This window comes from Phymastichus coffea, unplaced genomic scaffold, assembly GCF_024137745.1.
Source record: "Phymastichus coffea isolate CEN01 unplaced genomic scaffold, Cenicafe_Pcof_1.1 PCOF00076, whole genome shotgun sequence".
Lineage (NCBI taxonomy): Eukaryota > Metazoa > Arthropoda > Insecta > Hymenoptera > Eulophidae > Phymastichus > Phymastichus coffea.
The window spans coordinates 112,872-139,301 of record NW_026706887.1 but is presented as its reverse complement, the minus strand read 5'-3'; the positions used below and the strand labels follow the sequence as shown (position 1 = coordinate 139,301).

Sequence of the window (26,430 nt, the reverse complement as noted above, 5' to 3'; positions counted from 1 at the left end):
AAGCTTTCAAATTTTACTTATTGTGATTTTACTATAAGACTATTATGTTGCAATTTTTTTAGTATTAAGATTTAAATAATAGCATATACACAGAAAATGTATAAATCTTTAATCAGTATAGAAATCCTGAAGTTGTAATATTTCATATAAGAAAATATATAGAGTAAATTAAATAAAATACAGCATTGAAAAAATTGACATCTCATTCTTAAACAGATCCATTTCTTGTTGTACATGTGTTAAATTTTAAAAATTAATCATGCAAAGATTATTATACTTATATCTTTATTCAACTTCCTTAGTTATCTAAATATTTGGAAGTAAGCATATATTCATAACGGAGAACAAACCAATCATCAAGTAATTGTTTATTATATTAGTTTTTTTATTTAAATTAAAATATTATAAAGAAACAAAAAGTATATCTACATATATAAAAACATTTTAATAATGCTAAAGTTACTTAATGTAAATTTAAGGACGATGAAAAAATGCAAGGACTTAGTAAATAAGTATACAATTATTTAGTGATGTAAAAAATTATATTGTTTACATTTATGCTGTTTGACATATAAAATAATTTTTATGCTAACTTTTTACATCTGCTGTATTCTTCATTACACTCTTGTCATTGAAGTATAATCTTACTTTTATTCTTCCTTTTATCATTTTCTCGTATTTATTAGTTGGTTCTCTTGTAGAAATAAATAATGAAAAACAATTATGTTTCTTAACATTATTTTATACAAATAATGAGTAAATTACTTTCTTACTCTTAATTCAGTTTTAGATTTTGTGATATTTGTAGAATACTGTATTTTCTTTTTCAATTTCCACCAGGATTTGTGTTCTGAATCAATGTTATGTTATCACCTTTCAGCATTATACGTCCAAGAGGTACTCTATTTTTTGATTTTACATGATATTCTTCAGCGTCATCCAAAACTAAATTCATGTACTCATCGAAGCCGACAATGTGTCCTTCTATGCGTAAATTGATGTTTTCAAACAGCCAAACTTGAACGCGTGAGCGGTTTTGTAAATAACGAAATATAAGGTTGATGGGTTGTACCATCACCTTCTGGACTTTTTGTGGACCCTTGTACGACATTTTGTAGGATTCTACTTTCTTTAATAAAAATATTTGAATACACAAATATTTCTTTAGGTTAGCGTTGTACCACAATCAACTAAAGGATCCTGCGATTATATGAAGCGACAAATGAATGGAAGGCAGAGCGTGACCGGCGGCGGCATAACCGTGAAATACGGAGTGTAGTAGTGTAGACTGTGATGTGAAGCAGATTGTTTTACCGCATATTACTATTAGGGTCTGTCTCCATAGGGCCTGCCTGAGTCCGTCCGAGCCGGCCGAGATTTTTTATGGGCACGCCATCTCTATAATTTCGTATCCAATGGCGAGTTTCATAGTGAATGGCTGCGTTTACATAAACGAGCCCGATCGGACGCAGCCAATACGAGAAACGTATGAACACGAAATTATAGAGATGGCGTGCCCATAAAAAATCTCGGCCGGCTCGGACGGACTCAGGCAGGCCCTATGGAGACAGACCCTTAGCGACCCCTACCAGGTCTATTCCGATTTTCCCGGTTCTCTTTTCCCGCTGGGCTCACTCTGATTGTTTTGATGTCAGTCACTTCTCAGTTCTCACTATATAGCTACAACATAGTCATCTCAGTTCCGTCAGTGGTATTTTCTTTATTTTTTATTTTTATTATCATTTATATATTGTTACAAAAGAAATTAATTTAAATCTCAAAGCCAATTACATTTTTGGCTGAATATATAAAATGATATACAATAAAATATTGTCTAGCTATTGAGAAGTTATGTTGGTGAACCATGCAGATGTGTAATAATTTCTAAACGAGTATTATTGAAAAATTAAGTGAATATTTTAATTAACCACAGGAAAGAGTTTCAAAATAATTTGTACATACATATTTGGAAATCAACCTAAGGTAATATTTTTTAATATATCTTTTCTTGTAATTAATTTTCATTTAAAATTTTAGTTAAGGGTTGAAGAATGAATCATGATAATTAAAATATCGAGGATAATTAATTGTTCTTCAGAACATCCGCAATATCCAGCTACTAATCTCCTAGAACATCCTCCAAAATCATCATGGCGTTGTCTTAAGCCAACTGAAGTTATTGCTACAGTAATATTCCAATTAGTAGAACCATCTTGTATAACTGGATTGGATATAGGAAACTATCGTTCATGTATTGTAGTTGTTGAAGCTTCTTCATCCAGTGAACCAGATAAATGGATACCTATTATCAATCATAGATTTCTATCACATGATGAAGCAATTAACAGTAAATTCAGAGATCAAGTGCAGATATTCACTAAACGAGAGCTCAATCCTGACGTAATAAAAATAAAATTTGATAGAGTCAAAGCCACATGTATGCAATCAGCTAATCCAAGAGAAGTATTTGGATTGGAATTTATTATTCTGAGAACTGAAGTGACTCTAGATTTGGGACTAGATGTGTTTGGACGTTTCAAATTAAAAGAAAAAAAAGAAGATGAGTTAGATGATTTTAAAGTAAAATATCTACAACTTTTTGGAAAAAATAAAAATTATAAAAAAGATTTAAAAGAAAAAATCACTGAGATAGGTTTGAATAAATTTGATAAAAAGCAAGAAAAAACTAGTATACCCAACAAAAGACCAATTTTACAACAACTAGAAGCTGATGCTCTTGACGAGACAAAACCAGGTAATTATTGTTTGATAGTACAATAATCTTTTTCTACAAACTAGAATTATTTATTTTCTAACTTGATCTTTATGATTTATTATTGTCACTATATAGCTATAATATATATAATATTATAATATATATAATATTATAATGTCGATATAATATGATACTATGTTATATTTATTATTGTCCAGGTTCATCTTATAGTACAGTGAAAAAAACAAATTCAAATGAGAATAGTAAAACTAGTACAGTAGTTAATCGAACATTGTTTGGAGATGTTATACCAAGCCCTAAGGCAATTAAGAATGTAGATTGCAATACTAGCAATAATTTAAAAAAAAGAATGTATAGTCCAAAGAATTCTTCGCAGCATAACTCATCAGTAACTAAAAAAGTTCTGTGTTCTTTGTGCCAATTGGACTCAGACGAATTGTGTTCAACATGCAACATGTTGCCTGAACCAAAGGTCACTGTTGAGGGTATAACAAAAAAAGTTGTCAAAAAGCCTAAACCAAAAAAAGAATTTAAAAAGCTTTTTGAGGATATTTCATTTTCTCTAAGTGGGTATGCCAATCCACAAAGAGATGAAATACGAAGAAAAGCCCTGAAAATGGGTGCAAAGTACATTGCAGATCCTAATATAACTAACAATAAGTGTACACATTTGATTTGTGCTTTCAAAAACACCCCAAAATTCCAGATATTAAAAGGACATTGTAAAATCATTGACCACAAATTTATTGAAGAATGCTTTGACACGAAAAAAAGGTATAATTTTACTTGAACTTTAAATATTTTGAGTTAAAGTTTGTTTAAATTTTAGGATACCATGGAGACGGTTTGCTTTAGATAGTAAGGAACGGAGTCAGCCCGAAAGCGAGGAGGAAATTGAGGGATTGATGTCACCAATCAGTACTCCAAGTATCTATGACCAGGAAACCGACGACTCAAATTGAAATATATTCCAAATTAAACAAAATTTTTATAAATTGAAATTCTGAAATTTAGAATATGTTTAGATTTTTTTACAGGAAATATTTAAAAAGTATTCAAGATAGAAGCTTCTTTTTTTTTGTACAAATTTGTAAATAAATTAACATTATTTTTATTCTCGTGCATGTAAAACAATTGAATTCTATTTGTATGCCTCACTTTGTGAATGAAAAATTTCAATTTATATGATAATGCTGGATTTTATAAAATCTATAAAATTGTGGTAGATATGTAAAAATTCGAACAATATATTTACAAGTGAAACAATTGAAAAACACCATATTATGTATCAGATAATCTTTTGTTTATCTATTAAACTACTATTTTCATTTAACATTATTTACAAAATTTTCAGTTACAGTATCAAATCAATTTAAATAAAGTTACAAAAAATTTCGTGAGAGAGTTCGATCAAGTAACTATGTCTACAAAAAATTTCAATATATTTTCGTTTCGTTTTACTAGATGTCGGTGGATCTCTAATTTAAGACACTGAGATGACAGGTTAAGGCTGCTCGGAAAGCGGACAGCCGATTCGAGCGGACAAAAAGAGAAAGTTTTGTTCGCTAGCGGACAGACGCTCTCCGCTACGTCCCTAGCCGGTGTCTTACGTGGTGCATCCCTCTTCCCCCTCTCTTCTTATTTGTAGCGTCCCTTTCTATTATTCTAAACATGTTATAATTATAATTTTCTCGACAATATTAATTTATATGTCATATATATATATATATATATATGTGTTATATATACACATCTATATATAACATATTATATATAAGAAAGTTATAATTTTCTCGACAATATTAATTTATGTCATATATATATGTTATATGTATATATATATGTTATATATACACATGTATATATATATAAGAAAATTATAATTATATCATGTTTAGAATAATAGAAAGGGATGCTATTAATAAGAGGCGAGGGGGAAGAGGGATGCACCACGTAAAACGCAGGCTAGGGATGCAGCGGAGAGCGTCAGCCGCTGCCGCTCTGTCCGCTTTCCGCTCTCATGTAAGAGCAGCCTAAGTTGCATACCTTTTCTTTCAAAGTACGTCGCTACAGTACAATTACACACAGAGGAAGATTGAAATGACGCTAAAAATTGTATCGTCATTCGAACGTTAAAACGCCAAAAAATGTCAGTTGAACTAGAAAATATGTTTGGTTTTGAACTACTTTACAAAGCTTTTAGTGATCAAATACATAAAAAAGAAGACGTTTTAATTGTCTTTGTACATTGGTATTTTATTAAAAATGGATTTAAGTGTTTGGGGATTGGAGATTCTGTAAGTCATCATAGTTTTCAATCAATTTTATAAGATTTTACTTTTAGTTTTAAGTTTCAATGTATTGAATATCGTTTATCAAAGCTAAATATTTCAAAAACAACTTTAATGTTACATTAAATTATATTACATAACCTTAAATAACAATCATATTTCTTGTTTATATTTTCCATAGCAATGGACAATTGAAATTAGTTTTTCTTTTATTTCTTAGATTTATGTATTAATTAAAACTTTAATTTTAGAAAACAATTGATCCTGCAGAAATTGGATCAGAATTGTTACCGGATGAATGGAACAACAAGCCAAATTACACTTTACGATATGTAAGAGAAGGAAAACTGTATATTTTAGTTGGCATAAAATCAGAAGCAATTTTGTTATTAAATTTATTGGTAATTTGAGATAAGTTGATTTTTCTCTAATCTCTAATTTTCTAGATCTAATCAAGTATATATGTTTTTAGAGAATAGAAGATCACAGTGTGTCAAATGTTCAATTCCCACTTGAAACTGTTAAAGAACTTAAAGGCCCTTTGAATAGAATTCTACCAAATTATGAAACAATTTTAAAAACACTGAAAAAAGATCTTGTTGAACCAGTGTATTTAGGAACAGGGCATGAAGTTTCAACACAAACATCAGACACCTCAGACAGACCTCAAAGGAGTGATGATGATGATGATCCTTTGAGGGTAGGACCACCACACAGACCTGCTGGTGATACAATACCGGGGTAATGTTCTTAACTAATCATTTCTTCTCTTACAGATGTCGCATGATATTGATATGTTAGAGCAGCACAATTTTTGGCGATATTCTCCTTTTTGAAATTCTTTTCCTGACCTATTCGAAATCCTTATTTTATCTCATTAGGTATATTATCTAAATTTCTATTTTCCTATTTTGTCAAAGCAGTACAACTAATTAAAAAAGATATAAGATCTAGGTAATTTCATTTTTGTATTAAGTTTGTTTGGAAATTTTCTTTACTAGGCTTCCAAGAATGAGTCCTTTTGGGATAGGTCGAGATGATCTAAATCCATTTGGAACAGGACAAGGAGGAATGATATTTAATCCTTTTTCTGGTCCAAGACCAAGACCGGCTTATCCTGGCCTTGGTGTACCTGGTAGACTACCACTGTAAGTCTCAAAATGTTATTTAAAAATATATGAAAAAATGCATATAACAATTAATTATTTCTTTGTTAGAGCGTCTATCCCTCCTGGAGCTAGATATGATCCATTTGGTCCACCAGATATTGCAGCCTATAGCCGTTTAGGTCCAGACCCTGATCATATGCCTCCTCCTGGTTATGACGATATGTTTATGTAAAAGAACAATTATTTTATATTTATTTGCTTCAAAAGATTTTATTAAAAAAAGTTGAATATTTTAAATAAAGTACGATTTTATTAGAAAGAAGTATCTTTTTATGACCTTGTTCGTAAGGAATATTCGAGCTCATCACAAAATGACATCCACTTATTTTTATTCATGATAACGTTTACAATATAACAAAAAAGATACGTTTTATTTCAATAAACTAATTGATGCGCATGAAGCAGTAGTGTTAATTACATTAAAAAATAAAATACACATGAATTATGTATAATGGTGAAACTTTTGCTGTTGATCGATACATTTATGTTTATATTATGTTTAAAACATCGTAATTCTTCAGTCACATAAGAATAAAATGAGCTATTATACTCCTTTTTTTAATTTAAAATAGATCTATATTTAATGTTTAAGGTTCTTCCCAATATGTATACAATATAAATATGTGTCAAGTACAGACGATTTTTGCTTTTTAATTATTCTGTGATGAAGCGAAAATTAGGATTCAATAAATTCATTAAAAGTACTTTTTCATGTGTACTAAAAGATTAAGCGCGGACGATTCTCAGAAAAATAAAAAAAGTCTAGATCGTTTTGGATTCTAAAATCATCCAAAATTGCTTTAGCACAAATTACATATCACAAGATCTTTTATCATAAATGTCGAATGTCAATTTCACTCCATCAAAGAATAATCATGGGTCAACAGATGCCTGTTTCAACACGTATTTGTATGATTGGTATATATATATATACATATATATAGTATCTGGTAGGAGGGGGGCTTGTAATTTCATTTGCTTACACCTACATAATGTGGTATATATACGTACGTAGATAGAAGTATGTACGTATGTACATACACGTCGATTGTTTATAAATCATTTGTCTTGGAAAAGAAAGGCAAAAAAATATATGACCGTCATTATTGAAATGAATATTCCACTTTACTTGGCAGTTTTTTTTTTCGAATAACATGTACACCTCAAAATAATTACATGTACTTGGAAAAACAGCCACTTAGCATAATATTGCAACTATAACTGCGTGCAACAATATATTATCCAAGCGCCAATGAAAAAAAATACAAAATAAATACGTAATTTCAACAAAGTCACATAAATTCTATGAAATTTTTGAAATCCTAGCAGTAACCGTTTCTTCGAGCGATTCTTGTACGTAGTACAAAAATATGTAGAATAAATGAAAAATTTTAACAATAACATTAAAATAGTGCATTTAAACTCGTTAATATTAAGTTGTACGTAGTTTTTCGGCCAATATTTGGCATGCTATGATGTATGCAAGCAGGTGTATTGGTGGCATTAAGCTAGATAAATCTGACCAATATGTCTAGTGGAAGAAATGAAAGAAAATAATATTTTTTCCTTCAGTTTCTTCAGGTGCTTGATTAAAAATATATCACAGACGAGTATTATGAGTTTGTACGACGTTTTCTGATTAATTTATTCATAGAATACATCTCGAAGAAACGTTAATTGGCAATTTTGTTTTATTTATTCGTTTATTTTAAGAAAGTAGAAATGGTAACTTGAAGAAAAGAGTTTAATCAGGTGTAATTATTAAATCACAAGGTTCTTTTACTTTGTGTGAAAGCAAGAGACATTTCATTATACAAAATACATTCATATTATACGCAAATAGTATCGCAAAACAATTTAACTAAGGCAAAGATCAATAGTTATTAGGATTAACATATAATTGATTTCGGATCTGGGGATCCACATGTTTCATTTCATTATTTTAACAAACATCCCTCGTCCCATCCTCTGGTAAAAAATATTGCAGTGTTTTTTGTATATTTTAATTTTACAAAACAAGAGTTGCATGGAACTAATTTTCAGCATTAGTTTTTATTTTTATGAAATGAAATAAAATTTATGTCATGTTCACGTTGCAAAAATATAATAATTCATATTGTAATAGAATGCACTTAAAATTACGTATTTCTATGTTAATCTTGAAATATATCATTTAACAATAGATAATGAAAATATACATATTAGTCAGTACCTCAATATGATATTTGGATTATGATGGTATAAATTTAATAGAAATGAAAATAATTTAAAACAAGATTAAGCATTTCAAGCTATTGAATTATTATATTTTTTGCAACACACGAACAAAACTTAATCAACTCGATTTCATTTCTCCTATTAATACAATTTTTGACTTGTTAAAAATGAATTTTATCGTGACATATTTTTCTGAACACAGTTGAGTGTGGCGATTAGCTCTATTGACAATTTTATCAAAGTTGATCGGTGAAACGTGATAATGTCCACTCTAAATCTATTAGTTTTTTCATTTTATTTAGCTTGTCTTCGAAAATAGATATAAAAAAATTATGTAAATAAGGAAGATATTACAAACGCTTCAAGAAAATAGCCAATGAGCCAGTGTAGTTTTATTTACTGATACATCGTAACTCTGGAGTGACTTACAAATTTGTGGTATTTAGTTGTTATCTAGTTTTTTGAAATTTGATCGTTCCAGTAACACGTGTTAATATATATATATATATATATATATATATATATATATATATATATATATATATATATATATATATATATATTTGCTTTTTCATAATTACGAATTTTTACTGTGTCAAGTCTGACCATTGGAAATGCAACGCATTGCTAAAAAATCGCTCAATACATTATTATTACTTGTGCCTGGATAAGTGAGCGACAACGAAATATTTCAACACTCGGTTTATAATTGTGATGCTTGATCAAACAGATTGCACAATAATTAAAGATAAAATAGTCCTAGGCGAACTTTTGTTTTTCTTTTTAATGTAAAATAATAAGATATAAAAATAAAGACAACGTGAAAATTCGACGCATAATTGATTGCAAGAGTATAAATTTGCAACAAATACAATGATCGTTCTCAAAGTATAATAGACATACTTTATCTGATGTTATTTGAGTGAACGGTCTAGATTGATAAATATTATACACACGGCATTTGTTTCTCGACGTATATCTCAAAACAGACATGAGAATTCGCTGCATTAGACGCGCGCGAGAAAATAAATGAATACACTTATTAAAAATAAAACTTAGCCGCATAAACTACAAACTAGAAATAATAGAAATTTTAGCACGATTAGAATCAAATGCCAATGGTCAAAATTGAAGAGACGAAATGGTTGCATTTCCATTGACAGGCTAGATAGAGATAATAAGTAACTGCAAACGTTACAAGGTAATGTCGCTTTCGTCAGGCATGTAGGTCTAAGTGTAATGAGGTGTATGTGCCAAAGCGGCAATCAATGACGGATGCGCTCGGAATAGCGACTGAATCGTTTACTGAACGCAGCAGGAGTTCTTCTGTCCGTTTTTCATTTTGAGTCGAGACTTGGGACGATATTTCTCCAAATAGGCCAGCTGTTTGGCATTGATAGCGCCTCGTCTCTTCCTGGAAAGTCAATAAATTTGCGATTAATAGAAGGAATGACAAGCAAACGACAAGCGAACGAGAATGGAAGGAAGAAAGGAAAAGTTCGTTCCGGTGCTTTCAGGAACGTTGTGTTTGACGCAAAGATAGGCATCGATGAATTAGCAATTGATAAGAGAAAGAAGTGGGTGATGCGTGTCTCGAGCATAGTATAATAGAACTTACTCTCTGATTAGAGCCACGGCGTCCTCGTACTTGAGGCCAAGCTCTATCAGAGCCAGTGCCACGAGGACAGGTGCTCTGCCAAGTCCGGCGACACAGTGCACAGCCACGCAGGCCTCCGGTGTCTCCCGGAATCGATTCCTTACCAGCTCAAACCAGTCGTCGATCACCTGCAAACCATTCCACATTAGCTCAACCTCATCAGTGATCAAGCAGACCAAAAAGCTTGTTCTCTCTATAATCTTATCTCCTTGTCCAGTCAACGACTAGGAGAAATCCGATCACAGAGAAATTATTGCGTATTTTTGCACACCAATGACTCAAGCATCTCTTAAGAATGGCAGAGATGGATCTAAGGAGTGTGCTTCATTTAACCTACATACTTCGCCAAATTTTCACTTCAAAACTTTACCCCCGCGTGGGAATCGAACTCGATCCGACCGAATTACAGTTGGGCGCGCTACCGACTGAGCTAACGTATCGACCTCATGTGACCTTCAACTATACCTATATCTATCTACATTATCCCGACCTCAAGATGCAAGCTCTGTTTTTATAATGTTTCTGCAACGCTACTTTTTCAACTTCGAAACTTTCAGACGACGGGGAAAAAGCTCACTGTACTGTCAAAAACCATCTAGCTAAATAATTATTCTAATTATTATTGCAGCGCCGTTATCCTACTGTTCAAAGGCTAATTCAGACCCGTCAACTAATCTTGTAACAGCTATTTCTTAATGTATGGCAGATTTTTAGTTGCCCAAAGCAACTGCCCGGCTTTCTTATAATGATTCCTTACAATGCTATATTTTTGTTTTTCAAGATCAATTAACACACGTTTTTGTAATTGGTAACAAAATGTTAACACAAACTCGACAACCTCATCATATTGGATGAATTATAGTCAATAGCCACCGTGGACTTTTCCTTTAACAACTTTGTAACGATATGAAATACGTTTTCATTAAATATATGCATTTATGTTACAGATTGTCAAAATATTTGTACAACCGTTGTCTTAGTTATACTCAAAAACGAACGGTATTTAAACGTTTGAAAAACGGAGCCTAATGCTTGGAGTTTACAACACTGGCTGGACTAATAATTTTACATAAGTAGCTCATTAATAGTGAAACTTACCTCGTTTGGAGGAAAGGTTCCATCATCAAAAACTAAATCGATGACATTAATGCCCTCTGATTTGAGTTCGTCGACCTTGTACGTCGGCTCGCATACCCTAACTACCTCCTTGACATTGTGCTTTTTGAGCTCCTGAAAAATATGCAAGAGAGAGGCGGTTAATAAAGGAAGCTTGCAAGCAGCGTGAAAGTGGATGATACTTACTTGGATGAAAGTACTCATAGTTTGATCATGGGGCCGATCGGTAATGAGGAACTTCATGCCTTTGTATTCAATTTCAGCGGGAGCTGGTCTTATGTCCTTAACCCTCATGTTGCTCATTTCCTTGTGAACGACAATCGGTAGAAAAAAATGTATTTTTCACGATTGACCGCCCAGTGGAGCGAATTCGTCGGGGTTATCTCGAGAGTTACAATGGTAGAAATTGAATTTTGAGTGATTCAAATGATTGGCAGGATGGCAAAACGATGAAAAAAATGATTGGAAGGAAGGAAGCTAGGAAAAAAAGAGAGCGGCGTCGCAAAACAAGTTAGCCTATAGATGTCAGTCTTGCTCGGGGTGTTGCTCGTCGATGCGGGACTGTTCATAAAAAATACTTGTTATTTTTTCCACAGAGGATAGAACGGCGGGCTCACATCTAGATCCAGATAAGGGTTTAAGGGATGGCAAACTTTCGCTGGAAAGTGCTTGGAGCTAGGTTACATCAGGCGTTGTCTGACTGCACTTGCTTCCTACTCGGGATGCTTCGCTGTTGCGGAAGATTATCTGCAATGACAAGAAACGGAGAAAAAATGAGGTGATGAAAGTTAAGCTGCAGCGAAAGCAAAATAGAAGTGTTAAGAAGCAAGAATAGCGAATGCACAGAGTTGAGGAGGAGGCGAGAACTCACCTATTTGGCACTGACAACTCCTGTTTCGGAGGGTCGCTGTCAGTAGCTAAGCGTTTTTCGTTGTCCGTTAGATTCGAGGAAAGAAAAGCTGCAAAGCGGGAAGGCAAGTGGGTATGAGAGAATGCAGGTGATGCTCGAATGTAGCTGGCAAAGCAATGCAAACTGGCAAATGGGCGACGTTGCTCGCTGGCCAATGACTAGCTTATGATGATGGATTACGAACGTAAGTCTTAATATCTGGATCGTACACTATCAGCGCACATTCAAAAGTCGAGTTGGCTCTGTTGCGTTGCGTATGCGTCTTTTAAGGGATCGACATGCTGTAGCTCACTCATACACTCGTTTGCACACTCTCTCTCTCTCCCTCTCTCTCTCTCTCTCTCTCTCTCTCTCTCTCTCTCTCTCTCTCTCTCTCTCTCTCTCTCTCTCTCTCTGGAAATCCAATCCGACAAAGTGTGTTTGTTAGCAGCGGCAACAGCTCACTTGCGATGGGTCTTGCTGTTCAGTCGTGCGCGTCTTGCGTCGCTCTCGTCTCTCCCTCCCAGCTGTAAACACTGTCAGTCCCTTTATTTGTGTTGAGCCTGGCAATATTCTGCGCTGTCCAGCTGAAACTCCATGTATGTGAGGATGCACTCACCAGGAAACTGCAATCAGTCAAAATTTCGCACTAATCAATGAAAGCGTTAGTATCGCGTTTGCTGCATGTTAACTAACCGCGTCACGCGTATTCGCTCTCTCACTTTCTCACTCTCTCGATACCTATACGCGCAGGCGATTAAAAATATCTCGTGGCCCCCTCCGCGTCTCTGTTTCTCAAAAATAAGCCTGATCGGCGCCCTACAATGCGTAAAAATCCGGTTATGGGTGCATAGGCGAAGCTGAATTGCAATGGCCGCGCGTATAAAACGGTCAAGTTGAAAGAAGCCGAGGTGATGCGCAATTAGGCGGTGCGCTACGTCGCTGCTTATTTTTGCTCTCGCGGGCAAGAGCGTTGCTTGTACGCGCGTTCACACGTGCCAACGAGAAAGACAAAGCGTTTGGATATTTTTGGTGTTGTCCGACCGGGCGCACATCCCACGACGAGTCGACAGGCGTGCCGTACGTGCGTCGCAGATCTGGCAGTCGGTCGGGCGCCCGACAGCCATTCCTCGCATAATTGATCGACGAGAGCCCGAGGCTCGCGATTGCCTCAAGCGCTGCGCACCGAGTCCGGGCGTACACGCTCCCGAGCAACAGAGCTATCCACTGTTTTCGCCAAGTATTTCGCTGGCGCGTCGCGCGTCGCGCGGCCCCGCGGCCCCGCCGCTGCTCTCTGCCCAAAACAACGAAGCAAACAACAAGCCGGCAGCACGCGCGCAAAGATACGTGCAATCTTGCGCTCCTTCTGCAAACACTCGTATTCCGTCGTACGAGTTGTGTGTCTGCCGCGAGAAATACGATCGCGATGCGGTGTTTGTGTCAACAAGAAGCTTTGGCACGAGTGCGCTGATTAGCGCAGCGCCTCTGGCATTTGCCGAGAGAGCGGTGTCAAATAAACCTTGCCTCCACTTATCAAAGACAAACCTACAGACAATGCTCCGACCAATTGACACTGCCGGCCGGAAGATCCGATTCGCGCCTGCGCCCTCGAGCGGGGACCAGTGAATCGCGTGGAACGACGAGTGACGTTTGCACTGGGCCTTCGAATACAACTAATCCAGCCGCCGCCGCCGCCGCCGCCAAGACTTGCTCCCGGTTCGCGCGATGGACTGCAAGATGCGCACACGCGCACACGGCCAGGCGTACCAAACTCACGCGTGCGACACTGACTGGACGATCGACGGACGCAACTTGTGCTTGCGGCGAGACTCAGGCAAACTCCGTCGGTTGCTGCACGGAAACGCCTGCGACCACGGCACAACGCTGACTCGCGAAACGCAGTTTCGGCTGGGGGGCGTCGTTTATTATTATAACAAAAACGGGTGGCGGCGGCGGCGGCGGCGGCGGCGGCGGCGGCGGCGACTGCTGCTATCGACGGGCATCGCTCATCTTTTACGTAACCGACGTGCTCGCACCTACGATTGGCAGAGCAACAACTGTTTTGTAATTGGCTGCTAGGTGCAGCCAAGCATTACTCAAACATTATGCGCGTGCGTGCGCGCTGCAGGACAAAGTGCAGAGTCGGCCGAAAGCGGAAGACCGGAGGCGTTACGTAAAACGAGAGACAGGACGAGAGCGACTCGCAGTTGCATATTCCAGCAGCAGCCTTGGCTCTCGCCGGAAGGCGCGTGACGCCTGGGCAGCGCGTGCGAGCAGCTGCTCGGCCGCGTTGCTCGCGTCACGCCGACACCTCTCCTCCTTCGCTCGGCGCTCCCGTTCCATCGGCGACGCGCACACTGCCGTCGCTACTGGCCCAAGGCCTCCGCGGCGCAGAGCCTCTCCGGAGACGACCGGCGCCTCCAGCTGCGTTCGCCGATCGTCCCCGGGGCGCCGCCTCTCTCGGCACGCGGACGGGGGCTTCCGGGAGGGGGCTGCGACGCGCTCGCGCGGCCCGGGGCCGGCGAAGCTGCTGGGACTCACGCGCTGCTGGGGCTGGTGTCCGTCCGTCGGGCGCCCGGCGCGAGTGGCACTGCGCGCGCCCGAGCGCCGCCGAGGCTGCGGCCCCTCCCGACCGGCTCGGCGCCGCGTCGACTGACGTCAGCTGTTCGCTTCCAATGGAGCGCCGCCATTAGCCGATTCGCTCGCGCGGCTCTCGGCCGGCCGGGTCGTGCGCGCCCGCGGGCTCCTTCCGCCCACTCGCGCGGCCGGGGTCAAGGTTGGGCTCCGGGCACCTTTGCGGCCACGTTCGCCGAAGGCCTCCAGAACGCGTCGCGGGCGCCTCGCGAACCACGGAGAAAGCGACGATATCGAGGAGATGCTCGCGAGCCGCGAGACCGGTTCGCCATGGGAGCTGCGAAGGTGGTCGGAAATCGAACGCTCGTGCTCCCGAGCTACTCGACTATGAGAAATAGCTGCGCGAGCAGCAGCGCTTCCGCTCGGCTCTGCGTGACTCTAAAAATAATTCATTGATCAGGCTGCTCAAGGCAACTAAGCAGCTTGCGAAAATCTAAAGTTAGTTCGGCATTAACCGCTAGACGCTACGATGAAGACCTCGAACGCGAAGTTATCCGCACGGCGCTCCTGCCGTCGAGTGCAAAAATATCAATGTCACGGGCGCGATCGATGGAGCCGGCGGGAGTCCTTCCTCGCTTCTCGTCGGACGAGGGGCCGACCCGCCGCTCCCGATCGCAGCCGACGAGTACCCGTTGCGCCGGGCCGGCACCCTGGCAATAGGCTCCAGGGACGCGCGCGACGCCCGGCGAGGCACGAGGGCGAGCGAAGGGCCGAGTGCGATCGATAGCGGCTCCCCATCTGGGTCAGTAGGTCAGGGCGCGACGCTCGCGTAAGTGCCCCGCTGCCGCGAGGACGAGCGCGCGAGTCAGCGGTCGGAGGCCGGAGGCGAGAGAGTCGACGGGGTAGGGCGGCAGCGGTCGCCGATTCGGGAGCCGCCGAGCGAGGGGCGGCGAGCCGGCGGATGAGGCCGCGCCGAGGGCCGGGACTGGTTTGGCGGGCAGGGGCCGCGGACCGACACGGGAGGAGAGCAGCCGGCCGGCCGTCTAGACGGACCTGCCGGCCGCGCCGACGGGGCGGCAGGTCCGTGTCGACGACCTGCTCGGCTTGCGCGCTCTCCTCCCCTTTTCTCCTCGCTCGCTCGCGGCTGTGCTGCTCGTTCGCCCTGCCGCCGCGCGGGGCCACTAACCTTTCGCAACGTTCAACGCTCCCCCAGCCGCGCCGCGGCTCCCGGCCTCGCTCGCGACGACAGCCCCGCAGGGCCACGCGCGCGCCCCCTCCCCCCGCTTGTCCTGCCGTCGCCGTGCCAACTGCCCGCAGCGTCTCCTCCACGACTACCCGTTGCAGCCCACAGTCTGCAACGTGCCAACGCTCCGAGGCTGCCGCGACTGGCCGATTTTCCCGAAACCGTCACCCTCGTCTTTAGGTCATTACCAGTGGGTCGACAATTACAGCTAACATCGGCTTGCTCCAGATAACTTCGGTTAATAGCGGTCAGCTAGCCGGCGACGGGACGCCACGACCCCCCGCTGCATTTAACGTTCATGCTTCTAGACAACAGGAAAGCAACGATGAAAAGATAAGTGTGCTTTTCGAGATGCTGCCGTTTGTCGGCAATGGGATCAACAAGTTTTAGAGTTTCGATGAAGAGGTGCATTCGCGACGTCGCTGGCGGCATGTTTGATCGCCAAACCGCACTACGCGCGGGTAGACAAGCTGAAACGTACGCTTGGTTTTGCTAATAAGAGAAACGGAGAATCCGTCCAACGACTCGACGAGAACAATGCAAGCCGCGCGTGCAAACAAAACAACGGGCAAGAGACGACGAGGCGCTCGGACAAACAGATGAGGAAACAATTGCGCAGATCGATCGATGGACTCCTTGTTTCTTCGACTTCGTCCCCACTGCCCACTGCGGCAGGTCTATTTAATCGTGCTCTTGCTGCGCTTTTATTTCTTGCAACTTTTCTAAGTTAAATGCAAGATGGTAGAGAACCGCGTTCAAAGTCAACCAACTGATTAGTCATAGGAGAGCAGAAGTCCTTGATAGAAAACAAGGACAAGGTAAAACGTTGATCCACGAGTTCACAATACTGGAAGAGCGCTGCGACGCCCACAAAAGGGCTCTGTTCGTAAAAATGATCAACTGCAATAAAGTCGATCGAACGATTGTAAAGCATCGCGCACTTGTTGACTCGAGTTAGAAGTACCGCTCAGCGGCAACCCCCGTGTTCATTTGCTTAATTATTTCTTCCGAGTACACATTTGTCAAGAGTGATTTATTAGAGGATTCTACGGTATCATCGTATCTTATCGTAGGCTATACAAGTGCGCGCGCAGATAATCTTGCTAAATCTGCGATTGCATCGATGATATCCGCGGGAAGCTTGCGCACACATCGTTCTCAACTTGACATTGCAAACGTTTAGGAAAAACCGCGCCGCGCGATCGTTTGTTCTTTCAATTATAGATATTTACTCGGCGACTGTCTTGCGGCGACCGATTAACAACAATTGACTAGCGCGCCAGTCTCTCCTTGTTGCTACGCTATCGCTTGCAATAAAACTTTGACGACTGCTACGAAGCCATAACCGACACGTCAGCCTGCTAGCTGAAAAGTAGGCATGAATCAGCGCGTATTTTTACACGCGCAAAGGCCTGCACGACCGGAGAAGAACAAACGCTTGAAAGCGCTCGACTTTGCGGAGGCAAATTCAACAGCAAAAGAGGGTCAGGTCGGCACTACTCTAAATTCGAAGTAAGATCATAAAATCCACACGCAGACATAAGTCTGGAGAATCGGCTTTATAATCCGGTACGATGCTATGGATACAGAGGAAGAGGGGCGAGGGTCAAAAAGAGAGAGTTGCAGGGGATTTGGTTGGGCAAGAGTGCGCGCTGGCACGCCTAGGGGGCAATAACCTAAATAAAGGAGCTAGCCTGGGGAGCCGAGGGCAGGCAGGCCGTATTAGCCTCGGTCGCTGTCTCGACACTTGGCGGTGTCTCGCGTCCTAACTACTCTTGGGGTCAGGGAGGGCCAAGTTTCGCCGAGTACGCGAGCACATTGGAAAAGCGTTCTATCTATAGCCAGCCAGTCAGCAAAGGGAGTTCGGCTATATGTATATATGCACTCACGCGCACTATACATATATATACATATATGCACGTGTATATATATATATATATATATATATATATAGGTAATAATTGCTCACCTAAGTGTTGTCGACGATCGACTTTCTAGCGTGGCACGCGGCCTCTTTCTCTCTCGCTCGCAACATAGCTTTGGTGCCCTGAATCCCGATAGCCGCTACGGCTGCCTGACTAGTACAATAGCGCGACATTGAATGAGCCGAGAAAGAACTTAATACTAACCTGACTCGCCATACACATTGAATACGGTAGAGACGTGGAGGTATTCGCTGGGCAGACACGAAACTTTATCGCACTCGTCGCTATTTAACCAGTGACGACTGCTAATCTGAATTAACTCAGTCGAACACACGACAAAAAACACGCCGTACCTTGTATGTAATATGTGTTCACACTCGCGGGGCAGCACTATTCGGATATATAATGGCCTCCCTCACGACAGGAAAACCCGCTACAGCGACACAAACGAACAGAAACGATAGACGTCCAGTCAACAACTGCTAGCTGCTGGCCCAAGTAACAGACTGATCTCTGCGCAGAGAGACGACGCCGCCTGCCCCTGCCCTCGCTCTCTCGCTCCTCTCTTCACCCCACTCCAGTGTACAGCTGCTGAGTGCTGCAGGAGACCAGGAACGCGACCGCCTCTTGCGCAGCTCACTATCTAGCGCCATCTAACGGACAACTTATTCATTATGTATGGAGATTGGAGAGCGATCACCGGAAAAATTTATTAATCTTTATATTACCGCGAAAAATCCGTCCTAGAAAAATTCTGGATAAGCTGTAATACTTAATAATTAACCTCGATTGCTCAATACTTCCGCTAGACTTTTTAAATAAAATTTTCTGTGAATAATTTCATTTTAATTATATTTCTTTTCCGATATTCGATGACAAGTGTTATCAATTATCGTTCATTAAAAAAATTCATTGATAACATTATTCTATAGACATCAGAGAAAGTATATACAATTTTAAATCAAACAAAAAAGTAAGAAAAGTCTTATACGTGATCGATTTATTTTTTACGATATGCTCTTACATGATAAGCGCTAGACAAAGATCAATTTAATTATTTATAAGCCTTTTTCAAATTATTTGTTTAATCTCGTTATATACACATACGTACTCCCTAATATCTCAAAAATGTTGATAGTTAATTGTTTAATCAACAATTCTTCATAGCATAACAATTCTTTATTGAAAATTGAAAAAGAACATAATTAAAAATTGTTAACTGTAGATAATTTTATTCAACAATTTGGGCTAATAAACCCAATCATGGGTAAAAGTTTACCGTATGTAACATGTTTTTAGCTCTCTTTTATTGCCCTTTCTTGGCCTTCTGTTTGCCCCTTTACACGTTATGCATATTCGTTTTATACACATATTTTCTTATTAATGTACATTATTTTATTTACATTAAATTTTTAAATATATTTTTTTATTATAAACGAATATATTCATTTATTGATTTGTTATCTATTCTGTCATAGATATATTTTTTTATAAATCAACAATGAATTTATTAATTGATGTAATATATTACAATAATTTTCGCAAAAAAAATTTCGCGATGTTACAGAATCTTAAATATACTAAAAAACAGCGTTTTTTTTTTAAGCTTTTAGGTTAGAATATCTCATAAACCTAATGTGATATGGACAAATTGCGACTTCGAATTCGGATTTCACACAAAAATTACTTCGAAAATGACCCTTACTTGGCCAATAACAAAACTATACAAATCTTTGTTATTACCTACAAAATTAATGTACCAATTGGTCGTAAAAAAATATAAAATTATAATTATAAAAGGTAATTTTATAAAATGTCTTTTTAAAAGATCTTAACAGCCAGGGAATTTTGGATTTAATGTGAAGGAATCCCGGAAAGAATTTAAGATAATATTGGCTAGTGTATTACTAACACTACTAACATAACTAACATTACTTCGTATTATTATTTTTAAATTATTGAATTGAGAGAATAGTAAATTAATATATTAACAAAATATGTAAAAAATCGGATCATAATAACGTTGCAGATAGTTATATCTTTTCACATTATTATCTAACAGATTAATTATAAAAATATCATGCATATTTAATGAAATATTGTATAAAAACATACATTGCACTAATATATATGAACTAAAATTTTTTAATATAATATAATTAAGAAATTTTTTGATAAATTAACTTTTATATATTAACGGAAGCATGGGTGTAGATAATGAAAAAAAAGTGATTGTGAGGTACTATTTAACAAAACAAAGGAAAAAATATATTGTGTGAATTAATATTACAAATTTTAATAAGAAAGAAGTATAAAAATTAATAAAATATGTCGAAGTATCGTTGCCATACTAAAAAATCAAAAAAATTAATATGTTGAGATATCTTTTGAGAAATGAATGAATATTATTTTTGTTTTTAATGGATTAAGTCTACTGGGGATACCATTATAAAAAAATCCGCCATGATATTAATACCTTAGAGGTGGCGTGGAAAGAATATCGTATATAAAATTTTAATGTATGTTTGGTGGAGGGGCGAACTAAGCGAGCAGGGGGGCGAAGCCCTACTAGTACCTTACTATAAATATATATATAGTCGTAAGGTGATAATTGGTCCTCTCTCTCCTCTCCAATTTAATCTAATTTTAACGTTATTTTTATAACTCCACCGTCTCCTCCCCAGCTCCTCAATTTTTAGAATAACACAATTTTGTATAAAAAGTTAGAATTGTAAGCCTTAGGTGATTAGATATGTGTTATCCCTTTATAGTAATTTATGGTATTAAGTCGGTGTACTTAATACAATATAAATATATTTATATACTAATATAAATTTCATTTGACAAAAATAAAGGCATTGAAGATCTTCGCTGTGAAGAAAGGAAGACTTAGTTGAAAAAGAAAGACAAATCTACCAAACTCTAAAACTAGAGGGCCTAGGGATACATAGTTTGATTGTATACAAAAACTAATGTGGACCGTAACATGACGTGAATCAGCATATATCAATTCTTATACACGATGTTACTGTGTGCAATAATATGTGTGTATAATAAAACCGTGCACAAGATCTGCACGAAGGAATTGACCACTAACATCACGATTAGTGTGCAGCGGCATACGTGGCTTAAAAGTGAAAGGAAGAGCTGGAATTAGTTGGTGTGTCCCCCTCCCCCTCCTACCAGGAAATAATACCTAAGAGCAGTTCCGTGGAGCATCAAGGCCAAGTGCAGAGAGGTTGTTTTTAGCCGGTCGAGTCTTGACATACAAATGAGTATGAATAGGCCATAATGTGGTCATACCATCAGACCGTGTTATAGTAAATTACAGAAAATCTTATGCTCGTCAGTAAACTTTCGTACGTTCATTTTACATCCTTATTCACACTTTCAGTAAAATTCTGTCCAACTTGTTCAAAAATAAAAACCACTTATTATTTTATTATTCTCACAAGCTTTAAGCTGCGTAGGCAATGAAAGGCAGAGCTGAGAGATAAAAAAATGCTTATTTTTATATGTATATATCAAATTAAATATTATTATATAAAAGAAAAATGCCAAATAATCAACAGTTTACTAAAAGTAAATTACAATATTAAGTATATCCAGCATTTCTAATAAGAAATTAAACATAGTCGATTAAAAACATATAATTCACAGATGACCGACATATTTGTAATGAAAATAAAAAATGTTAAAGTTGTAAATTATTACCGGCTGAAAAATTATCAAATGTAAAATATTTACAACTAATTTGAATATTATTTATGAAGATGATAATGCTATCGAATTCATACAATATTGTGATATATTACATCAATTAATAATTTTATAATTTATAGAAACAAACAAAATATCCATGTAAGTACACAATAAATCTATGAATGAATAAATTCAGTTATAATGAAAACATATATATTTAAAAATGTATAAGTGAACGAAAAATACTCACTAATAAGCAAATATATATATAAAAAATAAGGCAAAAAAGTAAAAAAAAGCATGAATGAGATAAAAATAAGTATGTGTGTGTGTGTGTGTGGGGATATGTCTGTTTATGTATACACGCGCGTATGTATATTATTGCCACCGAATATTTTTTACTCACAAATGTTATTTTACAACGTATAATAATTTTTCAAGTCACTCGATGATACAAAACGTTGTAAGCGTCGCGGCCAATTATAAGTTTACTCGATAGAAATAAGATAACATTAGTGCACAAGATCGTTTGACGTATTCGCCCCCTGTCAGATACTTATTAAAATTTATGGCTGCTACATAGGTATTTCAGAAATAAATGTTCCAACAGAAAATTCATTGTCTTGACGTTTAGCAAACAACAGTATGTAAAACGTTTACAGAATAGCAGGTCAATGTCTAAAACTGAAATATTGTAGTGGTCATTAAACGAGTGAAAAGTGAAAGCGCGCAGAGGACAAATAGAGTAGCGAGAGCAGCAGGTATCGATGAGCGCACGAACCCTCAATTAGAATTGTAACTTCAAGCTGTTAAAGTATGATAAGGACAAATTAGCTCATTTAGCCAGGAGCCACCCGTTGTTCAAAGTGTAGTCGGCTTGTAGTCCAATCAATAGAGGAATTATGGTGCAAATATTCGATGACGGATTTTGATAACGTAAATCTGTTCAGGGTAACGTAAATAGTAAACGTATATATTTTGCAACTCGAGACTCTAGCTGGAAATTTTGTTGTAGCGGTTCAAAGTTGGTAAAAACAGGCGTTTTATTCCTGTAAACAAGGTTATTCGTTTTAACGAAAATGTGTTCCGTAAAAGTTGTTGAAAATATTAAAAGCTACAATTTGAGCCATTTTATGATTATTTTCATCCATTAGTTATTGCGCAAAGTGCAAATAACCCTCGAAAATATATGTTATATCCTTAAAACGTTGTTCGAAACCGTGTCCAAAAATACAATTTTGAAAATCATTAAATGATTCTGAATATTTTTTAATTCTTCTAGATATTTCATAAATTTGCATATATAAAATGAACTTTTTGTAAGACATGTGATCCGTACACAGCTGAAATTTCGATTTTTTAATTTTTATTTGTCATTATTATGCAATGTCAAATCTTCAAATTATTTCTTTCTATTATTTTAGTACTATAATTTATAGTATATATACTTACTCTAATATAACGAATTATGGGTATATGTAACAATACCATTAGTTTTATTCATAGTATTATTATTATAATAAATATTGTATCCATAAAGATGAGTGTTATATATATAAGTTTGAAAGTGAAGCGAGTTTATTCGTGATCTGACTGGCTGAACTATGGTCACGTGAGTATGTGTACAAGCGATTTGGTAACAAAAGGAATAAATTGGTGTTAATAAATAACTCGAGTTACTAACAATGGATTGAATGAATAAAAAATAATACAATTTGTAGGTTTCAAAAAAGAATAAAATCCAGATTTACCCGACAGCCGAACTTTAATAATCTTAATTCAGAGTATATAATTTCTCATATCATCGAGTTCGGATATAACGAGGCATTCTTGGTGAAAAACTTTAGCTACTAATCGAGAGCACACCTTCAAAACGTGTTTCCAGAAAATCAAGCGTTTATTCCACCAATGAAAATGTCTACGTGCATAGAGCAGCCAAGCTCTCACGAATACAGCCGTGATATTGGATTGAAGAAACAATGACATATTTCTCCAATTCAATGTGACACATGGCGGCCCGTATTTTTTCTGTATTATGTATATAAACTCTGTTTTTTATTAAAAAAAATCGTATATAGAATTTGACAAGTAGAATTTTTGGAAAATCTATATATAGATAAAATATTCTAAAAGCTTATTAAATTCTATGTCGAATATGTCTAGTCATATATTTTTCACAAAAAATATAGACGTTGAAAACTCTTGTAAAAATGTGTTTATTGAGGACCTGATTGAGGATTTAAGATTCTTGTTTACGGTTCACACTCCAATGCATGAAAAATGGTGCAGGTTTATTTATCTGAAACTGCGATCTCTTCTTTAAAAGATTAAGACAATCTTTTATTACTTGCACAGCTGAACAACCGTCTCATAAGCAATCAAGAGAGTTGTAAAACCTAATCGCACCTAGCTTTCATTTATCCTCAAATTTTTATGTTACGTAGCATCCGAAGTTCAATTTATAGGGGAGCCTCAACCCTCGGGCAAACCGGAATACCTGAGAGTTCCACCAGGGACAACTTCGTTCAAACACATGCAATTCAAATTCTGTCGACGGATTCTTGTTCCTTTTGAAAAATTCTATCTAAATATGTCTTGTTCAATATTTTTTAATGTCAAAATATCATTCACAGAGCCTTTAATCACGAAAAATCAACTTTCAAATTAAAAAAAAAAATATTCAAGTTAGGAAGGTTTCGCCATGAGTACTCCCAAAAAATTCATGCCTTCCTCTCAAATAAAATTAGTCAACATAAACGCTTTCTTTGACGACGCTAGGCAAAGTGGCAGGGAAAACGGCAAGGCCAAATTTAAACTTGTATTTGCTATTCGAGGTGAAGCCTGATAGTTATTGTAGGGGTTTTTATGCGTACGACAATTACAAGATATGTATTTATAACATGTTTACGTAAAACTTTATTGATGCAAAGTGAAGCGAATAACAATAAAGTATCTATAAAAGAATTCAATTTTCGAACACATACTTCAATTTACACAAGCTATGAACTTACTAATACTTTCTAATTTAATGTACAGAGATCGATATGAATCAACGTCATATTTTTTACCTGTATATATATATATATATTTATATGTATTCTGTTATTATTTTAGATCGTAATATAAAAAATTATTTTATAATTATAACAAAAAAATTAGTCACACAAACCAGGAAAACATTTACAACATTGACACTAGCAGAAGTTAATAAGGCATATGGACAAGAGCTATTTTCTCCTTTTTATGACTGGCAGCACAGTAATAATGTTGTTGAAAATGCAATTCAGTACGAAGACAGATACTTGAAGCCACACATTATTAAAGAACATCCTTCAAATTTAAAAAATTCATATTGAAACGTTATAAATCTTATTGATTGTATATAACAACAATCTATATACTTGGTAAATAGTAATAATGGAGACAAATGTTTAGATAACTAATGGTAATTTTCACAATTAAGATCGTCAAGAACAGGATCGCGTTCACGATTGTCACGGTTTTATTTAAGAAAAAGATACTCAACTACAGACTCTCATACTTGTCCATCAAGAACGCGATCGCAAACAAAAACACCATCTGCGAGAGCAAGCCGCTTATGGTGACAGTCGGGTATTCATCTATCAAGAACAAGATCGTGATCAATATTGTTAAAGTTTTCTTTGAGAAGAAGACGTTCATCGATAGACTTCTATACCCGTCCATCAAAAACGCGATCACGGTCAAGAGCATCGTCTTTGAGAGCAAGTGGCTTGTCAAGAGACTCACGTTTCAGTCTATCAGGAACGCGATCGCGATCAAGATTGTCAAGGTTTTTTTTGAGAAGACGCTCATCGAGAGACTCATGTACCTATTTATCAAGGCTACAATCGTAATAAAAAATCTCAAGGTCTTTGAGAACAGGATACAACTCGACTTCGATGCAATATGAATATTCGAATTCAATCAAGAATGTTTGAAAAGATCTACCGAAAAATCTTAGGTGCCTAATAAATAATACAATTGATACCATAAGAAATAAAATCAATTACTTAAATAGTGAATTTTCATTGCAAAAGAATACGAGCAAGCGAAAAATATATAACATACAAGGTAAAAAAATATGACGTTGATTCATATCGATCTCTCTACAGGTTTACATTGAATTAGAAAAAAATATAATTATAATGAAACTCTTTAGGTGTTCTTGCAATAAAAAGAGCCTAAGCATTTTTTTAATTTTTACTAAAAGAATTTTATTTTAAATAAGAATTGAGGAGCAAATCTATTTTAGAGAAAAACATAAAGATTATATTCAATAATAAGAGAAGAGAAGAAATGAGTCAGCAAGAACTAAGAACAATAGAAGGTAATGATTATACTATCTATTCTTTAATTTATATAAGCATTTTTATTCTACTAGTAATGAGATCGTGTTCTCAACTTTTTCGTCTTTTTTCGTATTTATTGTACTACACGAATATTTATTGGCGAAATTTTTAATTCGAATATTCATAATGGACTATTATTAATGTATCATATGAAACATACTATTCGTTTAAATGAAATATCTTGTTTTATAATGCAATGCTGGTTGTCATTGTTTTCGAAATCCCAGATGAAATTTTTCAATCGGAATATCGTTTATCAACTTTCCATGTGGGATCCCGTATGGAAAATTCTATAAAATTCCCATATGCGATTCCAAATAAGATTCCTCATAGGATCCCATACAGAATCCCGTATAGGATAACAGTTAAGCAGTTAAGCCGAGCCAAGCAGTCGAGTCAAGTAGAACAGTGAAGTAACAAACAGATAAGAATTTAAGAATATCAAATAGAGCCAATCAGAAAAATGTGATCCAAACTTGCAAGGTTACAATTTTTGGTCTACCATGTAAAAAACATGAAAATATGAATTCTCTTTCCTTT

At 37.3% G+C, this 26,430-nt stretch overlaps 3 protein-coding genes across 18 annotated transcripts; 2 read left to right on the top strand and 1 right to left on the bottom strand.

Annotated features, from left to right (window-relative positions):
- Positions 1 to 1,517: 1,517 nt before the first annotated feature.
- LOC131668311 (DNA repair protein XRCC1) lies at positions 1,518 to 3,996 on the top strand. 2 transcript variants are annotated; one of them, XM_058942377.1, is made up of 5 exons: positions 1,518 to 1,711; positions 1,839 to 1,983; positions 2,038 to 2,755; positions 2,935 to 3,511; positions 3,567 to 3,996. In XM_058942377.1, exons 3-5 carry the CDS (start codon positions 2,059 to 2,061, stop codon positions 3,697 to 3,699), a joined length of 1,407 nt encoding a protein of 468 aa, XP_058798360.1. In that variant the 5' UTR covers positions 1,518 to 1,711; positions 1,839 to 1,983; positions 2,038 to 2,058; the 3' UTR covers positions 3,700 to 3,996. The 2 variants fall into 2 exon arrangements, with proteins under 2 accessions (XP_058798360.1, XP_058798359.1); XM_058942376.1 differs by having other exon boundaries at positions 1,518 to 1,983.
- A 757-nt stretch (positions 3,997 to 4,753) lies between these two features.
- On the top strand, positions 4,754 to 8,928 carry LOC131668273 (proteasome inhibitor PI31 subunit). The gene is made up of 5 exons (XM_058942305.1): positions 4,754 to 5,034; positions 5,280 to 5,429; positions 5,501 to 5,769; positions 6,030 to 6,176; positions 6,246 to 8,928. Exons 1-5 carry the CDS (start codon positions 4,885 to 4,887, stop codon positions 6,367 to 6,369), a joined length of 840 nt encoding a protein of 279 aa, XP_058798288.1. The 5' UTR covers positions 4,754 to 4,884; the 3' UTR covers positions 6,370 to 8,928.
- A 39-nt stretch (positions 8,929 to 8,967) lies between these two features.
- LOC131668274 (PRL-1 phosphatase) lies at positions 8,968 to 18,329 on the bottom strand. Of its 15 annotated transcripts, none has more exons than XM_058942319.1 (7): positions 18,023 to 18,326; positions 12,542 to 12,702; positions 11,805 to 11,934; positions 11,374 to 11,493; positions 11,170 to 11,301; positions 10,033 to 10,199; positions 8,968 to 9,828 (listed from the first exon to the last, which is right to left on the bottom strand). In XM_058942319.1, exons 4-7 carry the CDS (start codon positions 11,488 to 11,490, stop codon positions 9,717 to 9,719), a joined length of 528 nt encoding a protein of 175 aa, XP_058798302.1. In that variant the 5' UTR covers positions 11,491 to 11,493; positions 11,805 to 11,934; positions 12,542 to 12,702; positions 18,023 to 18,326; the 3' UTR covers positions 8,968 to 9,716. The 15 variants fall into 15 exon arrangements, with proteins under 15 accessions (XP_058798302.1, XP_058798289.1, XP_058798298.1 ...); XM_058942306.1 differs by adding an exon at positions 12,059 to 12,146 and having other exon boundaries at positions 11,374 to 11,934; positions 18,023 to 18,325; XM_058942315.1 differs by having other exon boundaries at positions 11,374 to 11,748; positions 18,023 to 18,325.
- Positions 18,330 to 26,430: the final 8,101 nt, after the last annotated feature.

Coding starts and splice junctions, on each gene's coding strand:
- LOC131668311 (XM_058942377.1), top strand. CDS start 2,059: ATGATAATTAAAATATCGAGGATAATTAATTGTTCTTCAGAACATCCG. Junction 2,756..2,934: donor TCTTGACGAGACAAAACCAG/GTAATTATTGTT, acceptor ATTATTGTCCAG/GTTCATCTTATAGTACAGTG. Junction 3,512..3,566: donor TGCTTTGACACGAAAAAAAG/GTATAATTTTAC, acceptor TTTAAATTTTAG/GATACCATGGAGACGGTTTG.
- LOC131668273 (XM_058942305.1), top strand. CDS start 4,885: ATGTCAGTTGAACTAGAAAATATGTTTGGTTTTGAACTACTTTACAAA. Junction 5,770..6,029: donor GCTGGTGATACAATACCGGG/GTAATGTTCTTA, acceptor TTTCTTTACTAG/GCTTCCAAGAATGAGTCCTT. Junction 6,177..6,245: donor GTACCTGGTAGACTACCACT/GTAAGTCTCAAA, acceptor TTTCTTTGTTAG/AGCGTCTATCCCTCCTGGAG.
- LOC131668274 (XM_058942310.1), bottom strand. CDS start 11,490: ATGAGCAACATGAGGGTTAAGGACATAAGACCAGCTCCCGCTGAAATT. Junction 11,302..11,373: donor CTATGAGTACTTTCATCCAA/GTAAGTATCATC, acceptor CATATTTTTCAG/GAGCTCAAAAAGCACAATGT. Junction 9,829..10,032: donor GCCGTGGCTCTAATCAGAGA/GTAAGTTCTATT, acceptor TTGACTTTCCAG/GAAGAGACGAGGCGCTATCA.